The following is a 23,165-nucleotide window of genomic DNA, read 5'->3' as shown; positions in this document are numbered from 1 at the left end:
TATAGACATTTAGATATATTATATCATTAATTTTTCTTGGTCTTGGTCTTATTTCAGAAGCAGTTTTATTTCATACTGTATTTTTAACATGGTAACAGTGTTAATGTATAGGAATTAGATAAATTATGTCATGCGTTTTAATAACCTTCGTCTTAGGGTATATCAAGACAAGCATATTTACCTAAAGGAAAAGTTTCTTCAAATGAGGTGATTAAGAAAACAAGAAGTAATTTGCAAAATGTTTATTAAAAACAGAGCTTAAAAGTTTTAAGATTAACAATGTATCTATCAATACGAAACATTGTTTATTAATGTTTAGCTTTAATATATACATCATACACTCACGTAATATAACAAGAATATGATAATAGATACTTATGTACACATGTTTTCCGATCTAACATTACATACTTAAACAATATAATAGAGTAATCTTGCTTATAATGTAAACAAAGGATGTAAAACAACAAGAAATAGAATACTTTAGATATGATAATAAATAATGTAGAAAATTAAACCATAATAATAAATAGTAATATTTCATAAATGTGATGAAATTATAGAAATAAAATACTGATAACTAGAGAAACTTCTTAAACATTTAAATACCGAAAATAATTCTAGCCTTTCATAAACTTATTTGTACTGGAAGTTGGAACTGTATGAATTACATTTCAACAGATCTTACTAACAATGAACAAAACGAACACAGTTGAGAGGTAGCCATAAATTCATTTCGATAAATTATTACAATCGCTGTAAAATCAAAACGAGAATTTAATTAATATTTACAATCTTATCTATATTATTCTAGACCCTCATTCAAGTGGGCGGTTCGTCGTGACTTCTATCCTGAGTCCTGTTCAACAAAAAGTCTAAATCGTTCGTTATTTTGTTTATCACTTGGTTCGTTTCACAGTCGTACGCTTTGTTCCACTCCCTATTGACCTGTTCGATATCGGACTTGCTAGTTTCAGCAACTTCCATGGAAGGGAGAGAGACAGAAGACGTGAGATCTCGGGATTTCTTTAAACAACTTTTAAACGGTTGGATTGTTATGTCGGAAACGTCAGGGTTAGATTGTACGCAGATATTGCAAGACTCTTTAGGGGTGTCGAACCGTTTGTCAGTGTAGGGTTCGAAGTTAATTGGGCAAGTAATGACGGGGGTTTCTGGGTGTCGTTTGTCGAGTTCTACACAGACTGGGGTTAAAATGTAGTCTTGTTGGTGGGGAATAAGATCGCATACACGTGATCCGCGGGGGTCGGCGGTTCGGTATTCGAAGCGTACCACGTCCGCGCGGTTATCTGGATTAGATTGTCGCCTGTGAAAGTAGGAATGGATTAACATGTTATGTTACAAATAAACAACATTGAATGTTACACTCGAATTATGGATAAAAGCAACTATGAGATATCAAATATGAAATGCAATTTTTTTTGTCACCAAAAGTAATTTTACATTCACATTTATTTATTTTTTGCAAGTAGAACAATTTCAACTTAACATTGAAAAAGTTGACTAAAAAACATAAATTCTGAAAACCAATTTTCACTTCAATTATCAGAATATTTTGGTCACTAACGAGTTAAACAGTACAAAAATACTAAAAAAAAATGAAAACAAACATTTCAAAAGTAATATAAAAATACAAAATACATACCTATAAATACTACTAGTGTTGTGAGATAAATGCGGCGAACGGAATGTACCAAGAGGTGATGACGCGCTCTCTGCGCCCGCGCAACTTTCCACCTCACCGCTTTGTTTTATGTACACTACGAATAAAAATATTTCTTCCAATAAATACTATTTTGATCCAATATTGTAATGTATTATGTATTACAAAAACCACCTATTTGTTTTATTAAAACACTTCACACCGCTAAACTGAAGATATATATTTTAACATGCATATTAGTGGAAGCAGTGTATTGAAACACATAAAGAAATTTACACAATATTTAGAGAGACAATTTAAGTGGTCTATCAATCAAAATTATTAATTAAATAAACAAGCAGTCTAGAAGTGCGAGTAATGACTAGCTACGTAACGTTGTAGACGTTACGTCCGCGTCGTAAATATTATTCAGCCTACGGCGTAACTCCTCGTAGCGCGTAGCACAGCTACGTTATTACTTATTACAAATACATATTAAATTTAACTTATTGCATGTTAGCCTGTAAGAAAATCTCGATAATATATATAATATTAAAATATAATACAATAATATAATGAATGGTTTATTACTTACAGCTAAGAGCAGTGTCTGGTGTCCGTCGATGCGAACAATGTTGTGACGGAAGCGACGCCGCGCGACGAGCTAGTCTCACACACTCTTCGTCGCATATCACGTAGCAAAGGAATATTGCTATTCCCTGGACACGATAATTAAGTGTGTTTATTTTGTCAATACTCAGTTTTATGTATATTTAAATGTCGATCTTTTTCAATCAGAGTCATTATGTATTTCTTCATAATACAACAATCTAAAATGCATTGCAATTAAGCCTAAATAATGAATGTAAAAGTAATATTTAAATTTTCTAACAACAATAGGCGGGTCCACACACCGAGCAGCATCGCGAAATATTTTCCGCGCGAATGCGCGAAAATTTTTGGCCGAGTAAAACGCGTGTGCTACCGCTTTCATCGGTAGTGGCATATCCACATAGACAGAGTTGTTTTGGCAGCAATTGCTTTGCGAAGCTGCTCGCTCTGTGTGGAACCGTCTAATCACTTACATTAGCGAGCGCGGCGGTGGCGAGCACAGCGGCGTGCGCGAGGCGGCGGTCGGCCGGCTGCGCGTACGCGACCGCCGCCGCCTGCACCGCGCTCGTGCTCACCGCCAGCACCAGCGTGTGACGCACTACGCGACTTCTGATGTGGAGTAACAATTATACAAATATTAGGGCAATTTATTAATTAACTAGTTTAACGCCCGTGGCTTCGCCCGCTTTGTCTAAAACCTTATAAATTATATACTAAAACCTTCCTCTTGAATCACTATCTATTAAAAAAAGCCGCATCCAAATCCGTTGCGTAGTTTTAAAAATTTAAGCATACAAACGGACATAGGGACAGAAAAAGTGACTTTGTTTTATACTATGTAGTGATTACCAATAATATACTTGTGTTAATCGTTATGTGGTACTAGCACACGGCGTATTTAAAAAGCGCATACGACGCATGTGGAACGCGCGTTTAAACTGGATACCAACACGTGAATGAAGTACGTTTGCAACTCGATTGAAGCGCATTTGACACCAACCACCAACCGGAAATAAATTATCGTTTAATTTTTAAACAAAGTCTTCAAAATAAATTATTGCGATGAATTGTGTTACATTTTTCTATCAATTTCTCCATTGTACAAATCTGATTAAATAATATTATATCAGCTACGAGCGACTACAACTTTTCCGTATCGCTGTATTTGCGCGTTTGCGTGCGTGTGATTATTAAGCGCTCGTCGATTCACTATTGCGCGTTTAAAATACGCCGTATGCAAGGAGATAGCCTCAGAAAGCTATCTTTAATTTATTTATTTTCACTAATAAGGTATAAACAGGATAAACAATACACTTAGACACCATATTACACAAGGCTCAGTTTAAATACAATTCATCAAGGCACACATACCGCTTCGCATTATTTTCTATATGAATTGATTAATCTGATATATAGAGATAAAACAAATCGCTAGATAACACTAATTACCAAAGCTTCAGATTGATTAGATCAATAGTTTGCTGGCTTCGATAATATAATACATCAATAATTAATTATTTAATATGATATAAACAAATCTTTTTCAACCAGTAAGTATATTTTTGAACGAAAAAATATTTGATTAGTAACACATTTTTTTTTTGTATTTAAACAATTTTTATATTACCTGTCCTTCAAATACGTGCGCCGTTCAGCGGGCACCTTATGCATGATAATGCGCAAGCGCAAAGCTGCGCAGAACGTTAGCGCGATACACAGTATAGTGAGTAGCGCGCAGCCCGCCGCGCACACGACCTGCGCGCCCGAACCGAGTTGTAGCGGCGCGCCGCCCCATAGACGAGCGGTTAGCCATGATAGGGTACACACCCCTAATGTGGAAATGAAGAAAAAACATAACATTTCTATGTCACACTCATCTGGTTGAATCTGCTATTTGATTGAATGATTAGCGCGTTCATTGAATGACGACATTCAATAAATAAATTTTCATACCTTTTTAAATGGTTCTGAGAATGTACAATGTATACTGTCGTATAAAGTATTACGAAAATTCAGACTAAATATACCTATTCCTTATTTAGCAGTTAATCTGCTACTATTCGATTAAGCTAAGATTTTAAATGAAAATGAATGAATAAAGTGTTATAAATTTAAAACATGTTAATAATTCATTCGTTTAATTAATTAATAAACTTAACATACCAGCTACAAGTCCAACCGAGGGAGCGCGCTGAGCCCGCGCCCCCAGCTCGGCCTGCAGCAGCAGCGGCTGCGCACACAGCGCGCCGCACCCCGCGCACCAGCACGCGGCACACACCCACCCTAATGCGCCGGGACACGCTTCCTCCTATGCCCAATGTATTGTGATATGTTTGTTTTTGTAGTATATTAATAAAATATAAATTCCGGTTTACTAACTTTTTTTTTCGTTTGATATAAAGTCATTTTTAACTACACATTCATAAAGAAGAACTAAAACTTTATTCTAGAAAATAATCGAAGTTTAAACTTTTACATCCACTTCAGCTGTACCCAGCAAATTCAGAAAAAGGTAAAGTTTAAAGAAAAATATTGATTACATTATTACTTGACAAGTAAAGACATAATAAAAAAAAATGTATGCGTGTACTAGAGTACACACGTAAGAAGTGAAACTTCTTTATGACCTTAAAAATGTCACGAGTATGGCGTAACGCAAAAATGTCACGCGTACAGCGTAACGCAAAAATGTCACGCGTACGGCGTAACGCAAAAATGTTACACTAAATTTTTGTCCAACCCCGATAAAGAAGTTTCACTTCAATAAAATTATTGTTAACTACATCTTCAATTACAATACCTGTCCATTATCACATTCCAGTAAAGTGAATAACGCAGCGGAATGCGTGCCAGCCGTTACAGCCTTTAGTAATGTAGGCAAATGAGCCTTTTTAGCTGGCGCCAACGCTAAGAGCTGCAACACCGCGGCTGCAAAGCACATCGCACCTCCCAGACTGACCGTCATTTTGACAACTCCACGTAAATCCTTTTCTGTATCTGTCTAAATTTATTTCATACATAAAACACGAGCACAAATTAAACAAATTACTAAAAACCTTGTTAATTGATGATGATATTATTAAAAATTGTAAATCACAATAGAAATATACTCACAAGCGATGAACGGGCAACAGTGAATAATGCGAAAGTGCCAAGTCCTCGACAACGACAAGACACATGCGTAGGTTCTGTGACTCGCATCTCGCAAGCGTTGCGCACCCAAGAACCCGGTTCAGCTCGGGTTCGAAGAGCACATGAAAGCTTGGAAGCTAATTAAGTAAACAAGATTATTATTAAAAAAACAAAATACCCGACTGCACACTAAATAAAGGGAAATTTAGAAAAAATATTATTATGTCTTTATCCCGTGGGACTTTTAGGATAAAATGTATCCTATGACACTCCCGTAATCAAGACAAATCTAACGATACCTCATACATCAAAACCCATCAAGCCGTTTAGGCTACAGGTGGTCACAAAGGAAAAGACATACATACATACTTACATACACTCGAAAAACATTACCTCCTTCTTTGGCAGTCGGGTAAAAAGATTAGGTTTTAAACGCATGCATACATGCCTTTTCGTACATATGTGCCTTCGTGATTGTTTCTTCTTTTTTTAATTATTGTACCTATTTTGTTATTCTCTGTTTGGTGTAGGTATATGTACAATAAAGTATAAATAAATAAATAAATACATTCAAAATACAATGTGGATTTGATATCTCATGTAACATGTTGTGAATGTTTATTGATATTTGCATCAACATTTTAATAAACATTTTTTTAATTGCTCCTAATAATATGACAGCTTTACGAACCAATGTTGTTTTGTAACCATTATAACCTTACAGGTATAAAAATTAGATTACATCCATCCAATGACATATGAAAAATAATGATCATATATATAGATCGACTTACCAATTGAAGTATAATTCTTATTGTGTACGAATAAAAGTGTAACGGTGTGCTGCAATGACGCATCTAAGTGGTCCAGACTAGTAGAAAGCTGTGTTTGCGCAGAAGACATTTGAAATTCCATTTCACGGCCTCCTCTAAATAAATAATTACAAGGTTTATTATAGTACCTAAAAAGTTTCTCATAGCAATTTTTACAATTCGAATAGACGTACTTGTATTCCACTATCCTTCGTAACGATGGCAATCGAATCCCAAGATCCTCATAAAGCACTGCGACTACCGTTACATTTCCCATCCCTTCCAATAATTCAACGCCCACAGATATCAATGACCAATCCTCTGAACCACTTTGTCGAGGAAAATTGAAATGAGCAGCATTATCCTCTTTTGCTACTTTTGCTTTAACAGTAAAACCTTGATACTGCATATCAAATTTATCTTTCATGGCAGCCGCATCTACTATTGCATTTTGAAGATTGTAGATTTTCTAAAAGCAATTGTTCAATGAGCTTAAATCAACAATTTATTACTTCAAACTATAAATCAATATTAACCTCTTCATCCAAAAAGGCATCGGGATGTTTTAGAAGTGAAGCACATATTTGCAGCAACGGCTCTGTACTGTCTATTTTGTCCGAACGTTTTGCTGCTGATGAGCGCAAATAATGTAGCATATGCATTGTATGCTGTAATGGAAGACTTGCTGATCCAGGCAATGCTGGTAAGGATCGTAATACTGACCCATATTGACTTGCGATATTGCGCACGAGCTTCCAAGAATACCCATATGATATCAAAATAAACTGGAAATGTCAAATAGCAAAATCACAATAAAATAAATAAAAAATATCTTGATACTACAACTGTTTAGTCATTCATACCTGTTCATATATTTCTTGCAAAGCTTCTGATATACATCCAGAAAAATTTGGTAAATTCCATTTAACACTACGTTGTATAGTTTTTGGTTCACAGAACCTAAGGCAAGGAAAAATAATGACATTAAATAAATTAGTATTACAGCAATACACGGTGCTAATCAACAGAAATCATACCTACTAGATTCCCCGGTTTGTCCCGGAGGACAGCTTGCAATAGCGATAGCGCCAGGAGCTGTTCTTGGCCAGCGCATCCCATACGACGCTTCGCTATCACAAGCCTCATCTGTTGGACCAATCGTCCAAACTGTTATTGACTTTGAGTTTGTTCCCACTACCGATGATACTTGACATCGGAACTCTCCTGATTTCTAAAAAAAAAAACATTCAAATAAGCAAAGATCTATTACATAAATTAAAATTTATTTTATTTTTAATACCTGAATGTTATAAAGTCGGAGAAGGCTACCAGCTGGATATAGGTCTTCCCAGAGTTCCCTTCCAGGAACGAGAGGTAAAAGACTTCTTTCTCTTGCCCAGCTAAATCCAAGTGCGCCGTGTACTCGCCCAGCTCCAGCTAAACAAGTGATACTTACGTTCTCACCCTTGAAATTAAAATCTTAATTTTTATCAATTTTCATTGTAAATATTTTCATCTTGACATTACTTTTTATATTTTACCTTGTTCACTGTAAGTGTAGAAGGCATGAGACGAATATCAGGTGGTTTTAATACAGTTATTCTTAAAGCACTACATCTTCTTCTACCAGCATCATCTGCTGCACATGACCATTTCCCGGTATCTAATTTTTTCGCCTCTGAAACTCCTAATACAGATAATTGGCGCCCTAAAGCATCTTCTGCTACGGTGCGAGTCCAAATATCTCTAAAAGCAAATTATAACGAAATTATATTTATTACAACAAAGCTTTTTTTATTATTTCGTCACAGAATAATGGTATTGGTACCTAATTTACTAACCTGTTGGTCCCGTTGAAGTTAACTTTTACACCGTCTTTGTACCACGTAAAGGCAATATTTGGAGAGCCATAGGCCATGCAACTTAGAATAAATTCTGAGCCTTCCCATACTTCAGGACGTTGATTAACAATCAGTTTCTGGGAAAGTTTAAATAACATAAAATTGATTCTTCTAGTTTTACTTTTAACAAATGTATTTAATCAACAAAAAACATACATAATATCAATTTGCAAATTTCAAATAGAGTACAAATTATTATACATTACTGTAATTAGTATTAGGTTTAGAGACATTTTTTAATAATAATCTTTCATATTGTACATAAATAATAGACTGGGGTAGAAGCCTTTGAAAATAATGAAAAGATAAAAAAAATCGCAGTCGGATGAAACCCATTAGAAAAGGAGGGGAATATGATAAAAATGTAAGGAAAAATAAATTACGGTCAATCCGAGTTCGGGAAGCGGGAGGGGGGAGCTTTTAAGAGAAAAAAATGTTTTCTCTCGATTTCCGACAAAACTACAAGTCCTATAGAAAAAAGTTCAATGGCAAAGTTGTAGGTAATTAAAAGTTCTACAACTTTTGTATTCACAATTTTTTCACATAACCTAAAAATTTAGGTGAAAAATTCAAAAAACCAAGTTTTTGGTCTTTTATTTCTATCTACTTCAAAATTTATTTTTTTTCTACGAAATTTGGTGGAAACTTACTTTATTATGTCCTAAATACACTGTAATTTATTTGATTGAAAATATTTATTTTTTCGCTTTATTTTGAATGAATACCAAAAAAACAACCTAATTTTCAATCGAAAAGTCACCCGTCAAAATATCAGCTTTTTTCAAAAACTTGGGGTGCCTTTTATTCATTGAAATCTCTACTTTCATATGGTGTAAAAAAAATAAACACCACCATAGTAAATGTTCTCAGGAAATGCATACAAACAGTGTGATAATGAGCTTTTACTAAATCAGGCACACTTCTTGAACTCTATATCTTCTATTGTATCGGCTTTTCGGTAATATTTCAAAAGAAAAATAATTATCTGTTCTAAGTTTAATATTTTACAGCATATTCAAAAGCAAAATGATGTCGATAAAAACATTTCAGGTAGTTCGAGAAGTGTGCCTGATTTAGTAAAAGCTAATTTTCAGACTGTTTGTATGCATTTCCTGAGAACATTTACTATGGTGGTGTTTATTTTTTTTACACCATATGAAAGTAGAGATTTCAATGAATAAAAGGCACCCCAAGTTTTTGAAAAAAGCTGATATTTTGACGGGTGACTTTTCGATTGAAAATTAGGTTGTTTTTTTGGTATTCATTCAAAATAAGGCGAAAAAATAAATATTTTCAATCAAATAAATTACAGTGTATTTGGGACATAATAAAGTAAGTTTCCACCAAATTTCGTAGAAAAAAAATAAATTTTGAAGTAGATAGAAATAAAAGACCAAAAACTTGGTTTTTTGAATTTTTCACCTAAATTTTTAGGTTATGTGAAAAAATTGTGAATACAAAAGTTGTAGAACTTTTAATTACCTACAACTTTGCCATTGAACTTTTTTCTATAGGACTTGTAGTTTTGTCGGAAATCGAGAGAAAACATTTTTTTCTCTTAAAAGCTCCCCCCTCCCGCTTCCCGAACTCAGATTGACCGTAATTTATTTTTCCTTACATTTTTATCATATTCCCCTCCTTTTCTAATGGGTTTCATCCGACTGCGATTTTTTTTTGTTTCAAAAATTATCTACTCTAGTCTATAAGTAGCGTCCTATTTTTGAAGAAATTGAGATAAAAGAAACAATTTTAAGAAAACATTAGAAACAGGCACATACATGTAAAGTAAGAGCCGGTTGTGTATGCAACACCGACGTATCTGGCACAAGTCGTACCGCCCTTGGATCAGCTGGTGCCCTCGCGGCCGCCAACCTCGCAAGGGCGCTTCGTACAGCGCCCAGTTCCCTACGAGCGCCCCATACACGCACCCACGCTGTACGGGCACCGGACTCAAGTGAACTGGGGAACGCTTTTATAGTCTTATCAATCTAACTTCTAGTCAGATCAAAATTGACACGTCAAAAAAAAGTCATAGCTTTTTTCTTGTGGTGTCTCTCAATGATAGCCAGAAGGGCTTCTACATTTTAACGCGGACGCGTGGGTGAACTGAAGGTTCACCCTGGTAGCGACATGCGCAAGGGCGTCCCCCCTTGACGGGGATCTCGAACCTCGCCTTGAGCTGTCGGTTGAGTGGAGGAGGCCAGAAGGGTCCTAGTCGGACGGGAAAACTGCTATGAATGTTTTGTCGAGTCTGTATCCACTGTTTTGTATGAGGTAGTCATCTGCCGTATAAAAAGATACTTGCGCCAAGCTCCTAGCTATTGTATGGTCTTATCAATCTAACTTCTAGGATAATAAAAAAATGTTAATGGTAAATTTAATGTCAACTGATGTGAACTTTAATGTGAACCGATATTAAATTATTAATTAAATTTTCTGGCAAACACGAGTACATTACAATTAATCAACTTACTATTGTGCGATGTTTGAACAATAATAATCGGTCATAAAATATTAATTAACGTGAGAACGTAAATCAAATATGCATGTTAATAACCATTGAGTGAGAAATTAAACACCCATAATCTTACCTTATGTTTAAAATTTCTACATCATCATGTAATGTTATATTTGATGCTCGTAAATATCCGCTCATCTAAAACAATTTTATACAGACGTAAAAAATTTTCAATATATTTATGATTTTGTTTTAAGTAATCGTACAAGTTACCTACCTGTTTTGTAATTTCTTTTGATATGTCATTAATTCCATGGTCGACTATTTTAACTCTTGTTTCAAAACGAGCGGATGCTAAAACACATTGTATATGTCAGTATAAAAAGTATACATCAAAGTTTCAAGTAATATTTTATCATTTATACGAGTACATATTATGTTCAATATATTTATTTCTGATTACAACAATATTAAATTCATCAAACATGTTTATCAGGTCATTAGCACACTTACAAACATCGGTATCTCTTGAGTTGCAATCACAAATCTTATCTTTCTTACAAGCATCGGCACATTCTTCTAGACCACATTCTGCAATATTGTAATAACATGTATTATCATCATTGTAAAACTGGCCTAGAAAAAATGACATCAATTCTAAAATACACACTATCTAATCTAGCCGCCTCCTTGGTACAGTGGTTGACGCGTGAGCGTAGAACCGAGGGGTCCTGGGTTCGATAACCGGTGGAGACAAAGAAAAAAAAATGTCTCGGTCTGGTAGGACACAGAAGGCTGATCACCTACTTGTCCCTAATGAAAATCGATCAGTGAAGCAGATGTATGCATAATGCATCTGCCCCTTACCCCACTACGGGGACACGGGCTTCACTTTCACACTATCTAAGATCATTTTATTAGTGACAACGATAACTTAAACATTTTTCATAATTAAACCTACTTCCCCTTCCCTTAACAAGTCAGTTTTTTCATTCAAGTCAGAAAACTAAAGCGACATTCAATTTTGGAAAGAACTGAATAGACTAAAACTTTCATTTGATATTCACATATGTTTTCTATATAAAGTTTGTCATAGAAACCTAATATCTCTAACATTTACCTGGTGCGGCTATTTCTGACTCACAAAGGTCCCCCGTGTAGCCCGGTGCGCAAATACAGCTTACAGCTGCTGGCCCCAATTGCCTACATACAAAATACACCTTAGATACTTAAGGAATATACCTCATGTTTTTACTAAAGAGTAAGGGATTCTTTTTGATTAACTCTTGAAATGTATGATTGAGCTTTTTTACTTGTTACTCTTATACTAAAAAGTCTTCCTCCTCGCTCCTTGGATAAAAGTTCTACGCTAATGTAAAAAATTCAAAAAAGTCCTTTCAAAATGCTTTCTGTCCACTTTCTTATCCTTGTTTTAAGCAAAAATATGACAGTTAAATAAACTTTAATAATCTAATAAATCTTAAAAAATAAAGCAAAAACAATATATATGTATTATTTACAAAAGAGAACGATTCTAAGAAAATATCGGACTTGGAACCAAATATTACACGAATATTTGTTTATTGCAAAGACAGTGCATTAATAAAATGTTAAAATATATATTAAACATACGAATGCTTACCCGCACGTACCACCATTCTTGCACATATTAGACGTACTAGGACACAGAGGACCGATTCCGCAATCAGACCCAGAATATCCCTCGAAACAGGAACAGTAGAATTCACTGTGATAGAAATAAGTAATATAAAGTTAATTTCTCAATTCAAGTGTTTTATACAGTAAAATGTACGCTGAACAGATCCTAATCATTGTCCCGTACCATCATAATATGATTTCAAGAAAATTGTAAATATTAAGGTGAATATTGTCAACAGTTAAATAAACTAACACATGTGTATTGTGAGTATTAAACTTATTTTGCTCTCTGTTTTTAATTCTTTATTTTCACAAGTAAACTGTAGGTATTGTCATCAAGAACACACCTATAATCATGTGAGGCATAGCAGTGTCCGAGCAGACGGCACTCGATGGCGCTGCAGGAGGTGGTGGGCGCGGGCGCGGCGGGCGCGCGCACCGCGTACGTCACGTTCAGCCCGAACACCGACAGCAGCCCCAGCGCACGCAGCTGCGAACCCTCCGCGCGGGATAGTGACAGCTCCACCACCAGAACTGGACTTTGCACCTGGGGCAAGAGACTGCATACAGGAATACAATACACTACAGAAATGACTTCACCGACGTCGACACTACAAGGGTGAGCCTCCGCACGTAGCAGGAACTATATAGAGCATCACCACACACAATGGGATCCGACCTTAGTCAAACTACCACAGCTGCAACTAGTGCAAGAATGCACCTGAAAAGCGGACTTCTATAAGCCCACTATATCTCCCAATGAAAAAACGAGAATCTTTGCGAAACTGAATACTATACCTAGTCTAAAACTGAATTATCAATGAACAAATACTTATATATGTCCGTTATAAAACAACAATCAAATGTAACCACACTATTTTGGAAACTAGGCCGTATTATTCTAGTAAACGTTGTACAAACTTTAATTAACTACGCCAGGTCATGTGTTTTATTGCTTTATCTTTCGGGTGAACGCGCGTTCTCATCTATGACATCACTTTGTAGAATAGATCACTATCAAATGAATATAATATTTTAAATTGATATTAATTTAATTTTGATATCTAAAATTTCTTCCAATAAAAGATGTAGAGTCAAGTGAAGTGGATATTACAACTAGAGAAAAGTTTTAATTGCACTGTAAGTTTTTGAATTTAATAATCGAGAATCTAATCGTTAAGAAAATATTGTGAGGAACTAAGTTTTGCTATCGTGAAACTTAATCCTTCATGATATTTTAGAATATATTCCATCACAACCGAAACTTTTACTATTTTATTATTACGTTATTCTTTTTAGGTTTACCATTGTGATCAATTCCGATCGATCCTTTTAAGTGAAGTCCCGTGTCCCCGTAGTGGGGTAAGGGGCAGATGCATTATTCATACATCTGTTTCACTGATCGATTTTCTTTAGGGACAAGTAGGTGATCAGCCTTCTGTGTCCTGCCAGACCGAGACATTTTTTTTTTCTTCGTCTCCACCGGGAATCGAACCCAGGACCCCTCGGTTCTACGCTCACGCGTCAACCACTGTACCAAGGAGGCAGTCAATCCTTTTACCAAAGTCCAATTCATCATCCTAATCTTGTATAACTTTATATGTATATAATTTTTTATCACACGTTATTCTAAAAGTTAGGAACTTCTAAATGATTACCTACTGGGATAATTCAATAACTTACAGCCATTATTTCGCATAGCGTTCTGTTTGATTTATTAATGTTTTCACTACAGCGACTGAGTTTCTCCAATCGCTTTATAACGAAGGCCACTTTAACGAAAACTATTTAAGCTAATCGAAAAGTTAAAATGTTTTCCTCTACTATACATATACAGTAGTACAACATATTTATATATATTATATTCGCTCGAATAAAACATGAAACCAGATTTTTTTGTATTATTTTATACAACTACAATAAATATAATCACTAAAGATAAGCATATCAGACGTCGATTTATCGAAAAATATTTGTATTTTACAATATGTGACACTAATATTTATCATTTCCTTTATAAAATTACTCTAATTTTTTCAGTGCTGGTTTATATTTTAAATAAAAATATACGAATTCAAAAAACATTAATCATGACGTAGAACTATGTTTTTCTGCTTTTATTTCAGTGCAATTTTCAAATTACTTTTTCACATTTTACCACACAAATAAAATTCTGCAAACCGTTTCAAGTTACTTACCAACTCTATTACGGAATACGAAATTCACATAAATATACATTTTTATATTTATTGAGAGAACGGCACAAAGAAGCTTGATATTGGGAAAAAATTTACTATGCCCAAGGTAAGAGCACTTAATGCGAAAATAGCGTGTAATATAAATTCCAGACATATCTTGCTCCTATTACATTGATGTAATTTACAAACGAGACCTTATATTTAGTACAATATAATATGTATATGTGTTAGAATATATTATGTACTCAGTTAGAAAAGTCAGAGTGGGGTAATTGATTTAAAGACACTAAACTAGCCTAGCTCTCTCTTCATTTTTGACTGACTCAAAAAAGTCATAAGCTATCGTATGTTCCATTCTTGGTTCCATTGCATATTTTTTTTATATATACTATATTATTTTAAACAATATACAACTGTTATTAGGATTGTATTTGAAAGTTGAATTTGGCTGTTGGCATGCGATGCGCAAAGCTCCTATTTGGTATTTTGCCAGGGTGGAAAAATGTTTATGTTTATACTTATTTTCCTCATTTTTTCGACAGTTAAGTATTACACATATACATTACTCGTAGTAAGACTTGAAGCATTATAAACAATACTACATTAAAGAATAAAAGATTTTGTACCTACTTACACAAGATAAACAAGATATAAATCAAGTGTGTTTAAATAATTGTTTGCTTAAATAATTGCAATCTTTAGTTGTGTAACTGGAGGAACTATTTAACAGTTTATACTTTATATCAGAAAAATCTTGGATTTTCTATCTAAGAACAAAGTAGCTTGTTCATTAAACAAAAAAAGCTTGTTCATAAAAAAGCATCCGTTGTTAGAAAATGTAAAAACTCTTAAGAATAAAATATTTCAATGGCTGCATTACGAAAACGTGTACCTGTAAATATTTGATCCTAGTGATGTTCTCCTCGGTGACGGTGAGCGCGCGCCGCTCGCCCAGCTTGTAGGTGTCGTCGTAGTACATGTACTCGGTGAACGTGAGCCCGCTAGTGGTGTACTGCTGCGTGAAGTATATCGATATAGTGCCGTTCGCGATGTCGTGCTCGATGATCCACTTGCACTTGAGCGGCACCGGGAATGGGTTCGGGAAGTTCGGCGTCTGGATCGTCCCCACGGGGCCCTTCAGGCGCCCGCCGCAGGTGACGGGGCCCTGGTGCTCCGTATTCCGTTCTTGAGATCTCACGTGGTCCAAGGCGATGGTCATAAATGTAATGGTAACAAAATTGTACACCATTAACCTGTAACAAATGAAAAGTCTGTATCTGTATTACCTAAACATTCGTGAGGACTTTGTCTATTTACTATACATAAAAAGTGTCTCATCTTCCATGATTTTTTATGAAAAATATTATATTTATTTCTAGCTAAAGCCACGGTAATAGATATTATAACCGTGCTAAAGCCGACTTAACTCGTTGTATGCGGATAAATGCTCGGTCAAGGATGCTTCGATGTATTATGTTGCAATACATTTCAATTGCTTATTCTCTTGTTAAAGAACATTTTCTATCCAATAAGCAAACACTTAAATATACTTAATTCTCGTTATAATATTAATAAGGTTTATGAGTATGATAAAATAACATAATATGGAAAGAAACGAATTTTAAACATCCTTTAACATGTAGACTGTACGTATTCTAAGCACTATCACACCCTATACTTCATTGAGTACAATTAATTGATTACATCGATCTAGGCGTAACAAAAGACGGCTAATCTACGGGAATCCAACAAAGGTTAATTGCTTGTATTGTATTATCGAGTTCAATACGGTCGCATGATTTCGCCCACCAAGCTTCATGTTAAAGGTTAAACTAGTACTACGAGGTTAACGTTAACATAATATAAATATTATAACATGGAACTTATACCAGCATATTGTTTTTGTTAATTTTAATGAATTGCTGTCGTATACAAAAGCAATAAGATATGTATATCAAATCATAATAACTTGGTTGTAGATTTAAGTATTAATCGTGGAGATACAGGAAGTTATAGATCTTACACGATTTTTTTTACAGTTGTTAATCAATACAGATTTATTTCAGTTACTGTCTCTATTCACTAAGAACATACCATGTTAACAAAATGATCCTTAATATCCTGCTGTGTTACCTAATTCCTCAAAGCATGCTCAGTGCTCACTATCATAGCAATCTTGATATATGTTACAAATTTTGGTGTTATAATAATATTGCTTGAGCAGATGCTAAGCAAACAATAAATTATAGATATAAGATAATAAAATGTTATCTGCAATTACTTTTTAGATTGCATTTTGATCTTATGCATGCTTTCATGTAAAAACCTCCGAACTAGCGACTAATTACATGGAATTTACACGGTAAGATAAACTTCATTATAACATTTTGGTATAGTTTTACGTATAGATTATTATTTAATTGTTTTAGTACATATCTTATTCAGTAAAATGGTAATTCGATAATTATCAACATTATCCATGTTTTAAAATAGCAAAGATCAATTTACCATTAAATCCAGTAAAACATCTCATTCAATCGTAAACCCGAATCAAATACAGATCCGAATTATGCTTGAAATTTTAATTGAGTTAACTAAAACGATAAGGATATTAAAACCTTCAACGATTTTGACATCGATCTAAAAGCCATTAGGCGGCAATTAGAATTCATAACGCGGCACACAATCTCATATTAATTGAAACCGTTGTTATCACAAGTCCATTAATTACGGAATTTTAAGGTCCAACAGCACTTAGCCCCGTCCTTTTAGTTTAAATACATTTACCATCAGTGGGAAATATGATTCAAACATATTATTATCTAATAAGCATATATTAATAATATAATCAATTACGTAGATAAATTTTGCTACTTACTTTTTAGAGGCAGAAATATAACGATGTCTATTGTTTCTTATGTCCACCCATGAAAATTTAATTTAGTTTTAAAATGCCGTTACAACATTAACAAAATGTGTTTTTTTAAGAAATAAAAGTATATCAACAACTACTGCCATAAAATATTGAAATTGTAAGTTTCCCATGGTTTCCCGCGCATTTTATGAAAAATTTTTTTTTCATAAAATCGAAGACGATAAAGATTCACCAAAATAGGTTGCACTGCTACTAGACGTTGACGTTAAAAATAAAAAAAATTAAGAAGACCACTAAAAGCTTAGAATTTCACAATTAATTAGTTCCGAGGCACTAAGGCAATAATTGAATTAAGCTGTGGTCGTATTTGGGCCGCAACTCTTCACAAAGACCTTTGTCACAAAGGGTTCGAGACACAGAACAGTAAAGTAGATAGAAGTGCGTTGTGGGCGTGGCCCACGTGTCACTGGTAAGGTAAGATCACCTAACTTGCTCTCAGTTATGCGCAGAAAAATATTCGAGTCGGTTGTCAGCTGTCAAATCTTTTTTCCATATTTATTCATTAATTAGGACGTGTTGTTCGGTATTAGAGTGCAAAAATGATAGCAGACGAAATAATATCAGCAATGAAGGCATTTCATACCGTCGGTAAGTCTTATTTTAATTTATTTTAATTATATTTTATGTTATAACTTCGCTTGTCGTAATTTGTCAAAATTGTATACAAATATCTAGTCAAAATGAACCTTAATACATAAGAAATTAGTACTATTATAGATTGAACAGCAAACAAGACTTTCTGGAATATTATTGCAATAAACAAACGAATTTCGCTTTAGTGATGCTTGTGGTGCATATCGACAGTATCGATACTTTAGAAAAGACAAACATTAGAAATATTAAATTTTATTTTATTTTTCCTTAGCTTTCATTTGTCTAATTTATTTATAGATTTCCCAAAGAGGCTAATTTAAAAGAGAAATGGATAAATGCAACGTGACGAGTTAACTGGATGCCGAACAGTACTAAGCGGTCTAACAAAGGCCACCGATACATCAAACCTACAGCAGTTCCAAGATTTAAAATAATGCATATTTTCTATTTGTATTTTGTAAATATAGATTTATACTATTCTATTCCGGTTTTTTATTTAATAATAATAACATAAAAAGACGTACTTAGTAGTAAAAAATGTTGTGTGGTTTTATGAAACCACGGTAAAAGTGAAACTATTCGAACGGTTCCGAACACTGCTTTGTGTAGCGCATGTCGCGTGTCGGTCGGCTGCCGAGTAGGTATACCTACTCGGCAGCCGCGATACACGCGACATGCGCTACACAGACCAAAAAGTTTGAGACGATGTAATAAAAGTTTCACTTTAATAAACATACTCCAAAATGTGACGCATAATACTATACTCATATAAAAGAAAGAAAAAAAATACACAAAAAATATTTATTTGTGAATTATCGATAACAAGGCTGACATCCCTCAGAGCATAGCATCAGATAAATATCAAGTTAATGTCATTAATGTTGAGTGACACAAATTTCAACCTTATCTCTATGTGTTGCGTTTCAAATTTATATCTATCGAAAACTAACGCCCTCTGTTGTGGAGTAGCTGAATGTTTTCGAATTTGGAATTTCTGTGCAATGAGAAACAAAACAGCTAATATACCTAGGGATGTTATACTAAAATAAACCGTAACATGGTGCGTTAGGGTACATATTGAAATGCTGAATTTATAACCTAAGTCAGTTTTTACTCAAATTAAGCTGTCCAATCAAAGGCATAGTTTACTTGTAGTGTACTGTATAACTATCGGTTTAAATGTGTGGGTTTGGCGACACTGGTTTTCATACTAATTAGACATTACAGCACTTCTATATCGACACCTCCTACGTATAATATCGTAACTGTATTTGATCAACTTTACAGTACAGCTATTTAAAGATTTGCAAGTAGATTATTGATGTTTATGAAGCCAAATACTCTTCATTAAGAACCAAATTTGGCATACAGCTACATTTTTATGAGTGTTATATTACCTTTAAAAGGAATACTTGATTTTTTTTCTAGATTTTCTTAAAAATCACATACGATATTGTACTTCGAAAAATATCAATCGTACTTCATTGTATGTAGTACTTACTATACTTTACGTCGACCTATATGTAGGATTAAATAACGTATGTTACACATACGACAATTTACAAGGATACTAACAAAATAATAATGTGAAATGTGTATAGATACGACAGTATGCTTTATAATTAGGTCATTGTATCGTTTCGTGAGCGACGTATATTGAGGGATGATTGAAATGAAATTCTTTTCCTTAAACTGAAATGTAATGTATTTCTCAATTACAGCAGTCCAAATAAACATCAGTAACACACAAAAAACTTAAAAAAAAAACAAGTAGTAATAGTAGTGTTATACTAGCAGAAACAATGATAATTCCCTATCATTTTGGACACAACCTTGGAATAAAATATGTCATTTAAATCAACGAAATAAAAATCTCTTTCATAAACTAAAAATAAAAAACTTCCCCATCATTTTGGGCACATTTTTGCAATAAAATATATCATTAAAACCAAAGAAACAAAAATCTCTTTCAGAATCTAAAAATAAAATAAACTTCCCTATCATTTCGGGCACAATCTTGCTTATAATATATCTTTAAAACTAACGAAACAAAAATATTTTTCAAAAAGTAAAATAAACTTTCTATACTAATAATAATCATAATTGTTCAGTCTTTAAAATTACAAAATCAGTACATACAACAATAAAAAATATTTAAAAAGAACTTGAATTTAAAAAATCAATCTGAATCTGAATCCAAATTAAGGTCATTGCCACTTTCTGGTAAACTTTGGAAAAAATCATGATGAGTACTAGGTATAATATGAGACTTGCACATGTTCATCAAATCATCTTTTTTGCCTTAGGAATCGGCAGTCTATTTTCATACAGTGCATCTACATTGGATATGCATTGTCTCCTGGTAGACGCCTTAATACATAAAACATGATAATCATCGGCAGCTAAATCATATTTATAAAATAACTTAAAAAGATCTTCAGGTTTAACAAAGACTTCTCTTATTTTATTCCATTGCACCTTATCCCCAGTAGTACTTTTAACCCAATTTCCCTTTAGTAATGTTTTGTAATTAAAAAAATCGGTGTATTGTAATTCCTCAACTATGTAAGGCTTTCCTTTTTGTTTAGCCCAGCGTACTAAACAAAACCACTCAAACGGTGTATAAATTAGTTTATTTTTGGCAGATTTTTCTATTAAGGCATGGACGCCTTCGTTTTGGGTGTGACCAACTTCTAAAAAGCAATGATGTATTGTAACTTGAAACATAATCACTGCTTGCATGTACATAGCATATACGATACGATTTCGGTTCTGGCCTACACAATTTTCCGACCAAAACCGAAATTCATTTACACCTTGATCCTTATATTTAGCCATGTACTTAAATAAGCAACTGGCTACCTCATTTGCCCCGCGTCTGCCCTGTCCCTCATGCCACATAAAACAAGTACCTTCTTGTTCAGCAAAGTTAAAAACTGTCAAATTAAATACAGAAAGCTTTCTTTTGTAGTACAGCACACTTATATTACCGTATGGAGCAGTTAGTACTTTTTGAAAGTCAAATGTGGCGACTAATAATTTACAGTTTGATATTTTGGCAAGTTCTTTATCACACAACTTCTTTTTGCGAGCTACCTCTTTATTTTTAAGGTGTTCTTGGTGTAATTGTGTTTGAGATAATGTCGGACTAGATATGTTCTTGTAAATATGGCATTTGTCACACTGATCTTTTTTTGGCACGTAGAAACTAATCTTAAAGTGTTCATTAACTATGTCGCGGTATTGCCGTTCAGTACTAGCTTTTGAAGAGTACGTACACGTGTCGAGCCATTCATTATATAAATCAAACAAGCGCTGAAAATTAAGGTCTCCATCTAGGTAAACTTTATTACTTCTACTGCGAGTATAATGAGATTCTACAGGCTGTATAGATTTAATGTGATCGCATACACTTTTGATAACATCTTCAGTTATTATTTTGCGATGATTAGAATGACGGCCTCGCATATCTGCTTCTATTAAGCCACTTGTGGAACATCTTTTCTACGGAGCGGCGACTCTGTAAAAAAAAATGAAAGATATCTTTTAATTGAGATCTTTTGAAAAGAATACTATAGTAAGTTATTCATCGTATCATAGTAAAATATCTTAAGTACAACATAGGATAGAAAAACAAGAAGAAATTCCAACGTAAAGTATTGTAAGTACGAATACGGGAACCATTTATATTACTATCCCATCGTAAAGTATCTTAAGTATTTACTTACGATATTTGAAAAGTCTCTGAAATCGAAGTATAACATCGTAAGTCATACTTACGATATTTTACTATGGGCGATAAACGTTTTTAAATTTATGTATTTTTTTTCATAATAAGGTATATAAATATTAGTAAAACATAATTTACCTTCCATCCTCATAGAATCCTCAACACTCTGGTCTTGGGTACACACATTACCATCACAATTTATATTTGTAACGGCCTCTTCTACTTTTTGTGATCCGATCTCATCACATCTAATCACTGATTCAATCATTTTTTTTGACCTAGATGACATACTTAGTATATATATATCTAGCAATGTAGATTAAATAATGAAAATCAGTGCAAAGTTTACAAAACAGCGACGATAACAGCGCACGTGCTCCTCTCCCGCGTATTTAATCGTTACTAACAGTTGCCATTCGGTCGCACGGCTCAAAGATCCCAGCACCCCCGCGTACTGTATGGGAACTGCATTATACCATATTTTACTTCGATCAAGATGAACATACGATAATTAGCAGTCTTATTATCTAGGGTTCTATTGTAAATATATATATTTTTTATTAGTTCAAACGATAACATATCTTATGAAGAATTTGAAAATGTGTAAAACTAATTTTCGCAATTTTGTTGATTACGATACTATACGTAGGAGGTGTCGATATGTTTTTACTGTTCTGTGGTTCGAGACAACCACTATTTATTGTTCAATTACAATTGAGTAAGGACTTCGTCACGACGAAATAAAATTATATATACGTTTTCAAAAGTAAATGGTAGATAATAAAAAATTTTAAATTGTATAATTTAAACGAATTAAAATATTATTAAATTTTAACATAACAATACTTGAAATAAAAAGAACTGCCCCAATATTGCCATTTGTAAATACATACCATTTATACATTGAGCTATTATTACTACGTATAGAGGAGACACCACGAACAAAATCTGTGCTGCAAGCGCGGCGGCGCGGGGCGGCATGTGAGTCATAGATTAAGCGATGTCATCGACTCACCGCTATAGAGGCGATCTTTGTAAATATTTTGTCTATTACTTATCAATTAAGAACAATCAATGTAACAAAAAAAAATTGATACGTAGGTAATTTGTTTTCATCTTTCATGATTTAACTTTCATTCAAATAATATCCACAGTAGGTAAAAATAAGTTATAATTTTTTATGTATTCTTTTCAAAATGTGTAAAATTATTATTTTCCACTATAAAAATTTACGTCATCTAATATTACTATATAAACCTTAGAGTATAGATATAATATAGAGCGCGTGTATTGCACAAATTGCTTTGTGCACATCGTAGGCAGATGAGCTATAGATACTATATAGATGTGTGTGTGACAAATAGGGATGGATAGATATCAATTGCGTGATGAGCTATCGATAAGTTATGTAAATAAATATGTATCATCATCTTATATATAAAATAAAATCTTATATATAAAATTCTCGTGTCAC

At 33.8% G+C, this 23,165-nt stretch overlaps 1 protein-coding gene across 1 annotated transcript in view; it reads right to left on the bottom strand.

Annotated features, from left to right (window-relative positions):
* Positions 1–447: 447 nt before the first annotated feature.
* Positions 448–23,165, bottom strand: part of LOC149900775 (uncharacterized) — a 37,770-nt gene continuing 15,052 nt past the window's right edge. Inside the window, exons 2-25 of the mRNA XM_090112408.1 lie at positions 15,325–15,685; positions 12,582–12,781; positions 12,218–12,322; positions 11,696–11,778; positions 11,089–11,166; positions 10,853–10,929; positions 10,709–10,773; positions 9,896–10,076; positions 8,058–8,194; positions 7,758–7,962; positions 7,517–7,681; positions 7,254–7,447; positions 7,080–7,176; positions 6,753–7,001; positions 6,411–6,685; positions 6,199–6,332; positions 5,387–5,541; positions 5,073–5,273; positions 4,436–4,580; positions 3,900–4,101; positions 2,746–2,881; positions 2,256–2,379; positions 1,664–1,778; positions 448–1,324 (exon numbers count right to left, since the gene is read on the bottom strand). Coding sequence (XP_089968534.1) covers positions 823–1,324; positions 1,664–1,778; positions 2,256–2,379; positions 2,746–2,881; positions 3,900–4,101; positions 4,436–4,580; positions 5,073–5,273; positions 5,387–5,541; positions 6,199–6,332; positions 6,411–6,685; positions 6,753–7,001; positions 7,080–7,176; positions 7,254–7,447; positions 7,517–7,681; positions 7,758–7,962; positions 8,058–8,194; positions 9,896–10,076; positions 10,709–10,773; positions 10,853–10,929; positions 11,089–11,166; positions 11,696–11,778; positions 12,218–12,322; positions 12,582–12,781; positions 15,325–15,685 — 4,186 coding nt within the window. The 3' untranslated portion in view covers positions 448–822. The remainder of the gene's footprint in view (positions 1,325–1,663; positions 1,779–2,255; positions 2,380–2,745; positions 2,882–3,899; positions 4,102–4,435; positions 4,581–5,072; positions 5,274–5,386; positions 5,542–6,198; positions 6,333–6,410; positions 6,686–6,752; positions 7,002–7,079; positions 7,177–7,253; positions 7,448–7,516; positions 7,682–7,757; positions 7,963–8,057; positions 8,195–9,895; positions 10,077–10,708; positions 10,774–10,852; positions 10,930–11,088; positions 11,167–11,695; positions 11,779–12,217; positions 12,323–12,581; positions 12,782–15,324; positions 15,686–23,165) is intronic.

Source organism: Colias eurytheme, chromosome 18, assembly GCF_061535395.1.
Source record: "Colias eurytheme isolate Ceu_HAF_F1 chromosome 18, ilColEury1 Martin Lab GWU primary, whole genome shotgun sequence".
Taxonomy (NCBI): domain Eukaryota; kingdom Metazoa; phylum Arthropoda; class Insecta; order Lepidoptera; family Pieridae; genus Colias; species Colias eurytheme.
The sequence above is the reverse complement of the archived record's forward strand: the minus strand, read 5'-3'. Positions and strand labels throughout refer to the sequence as shown.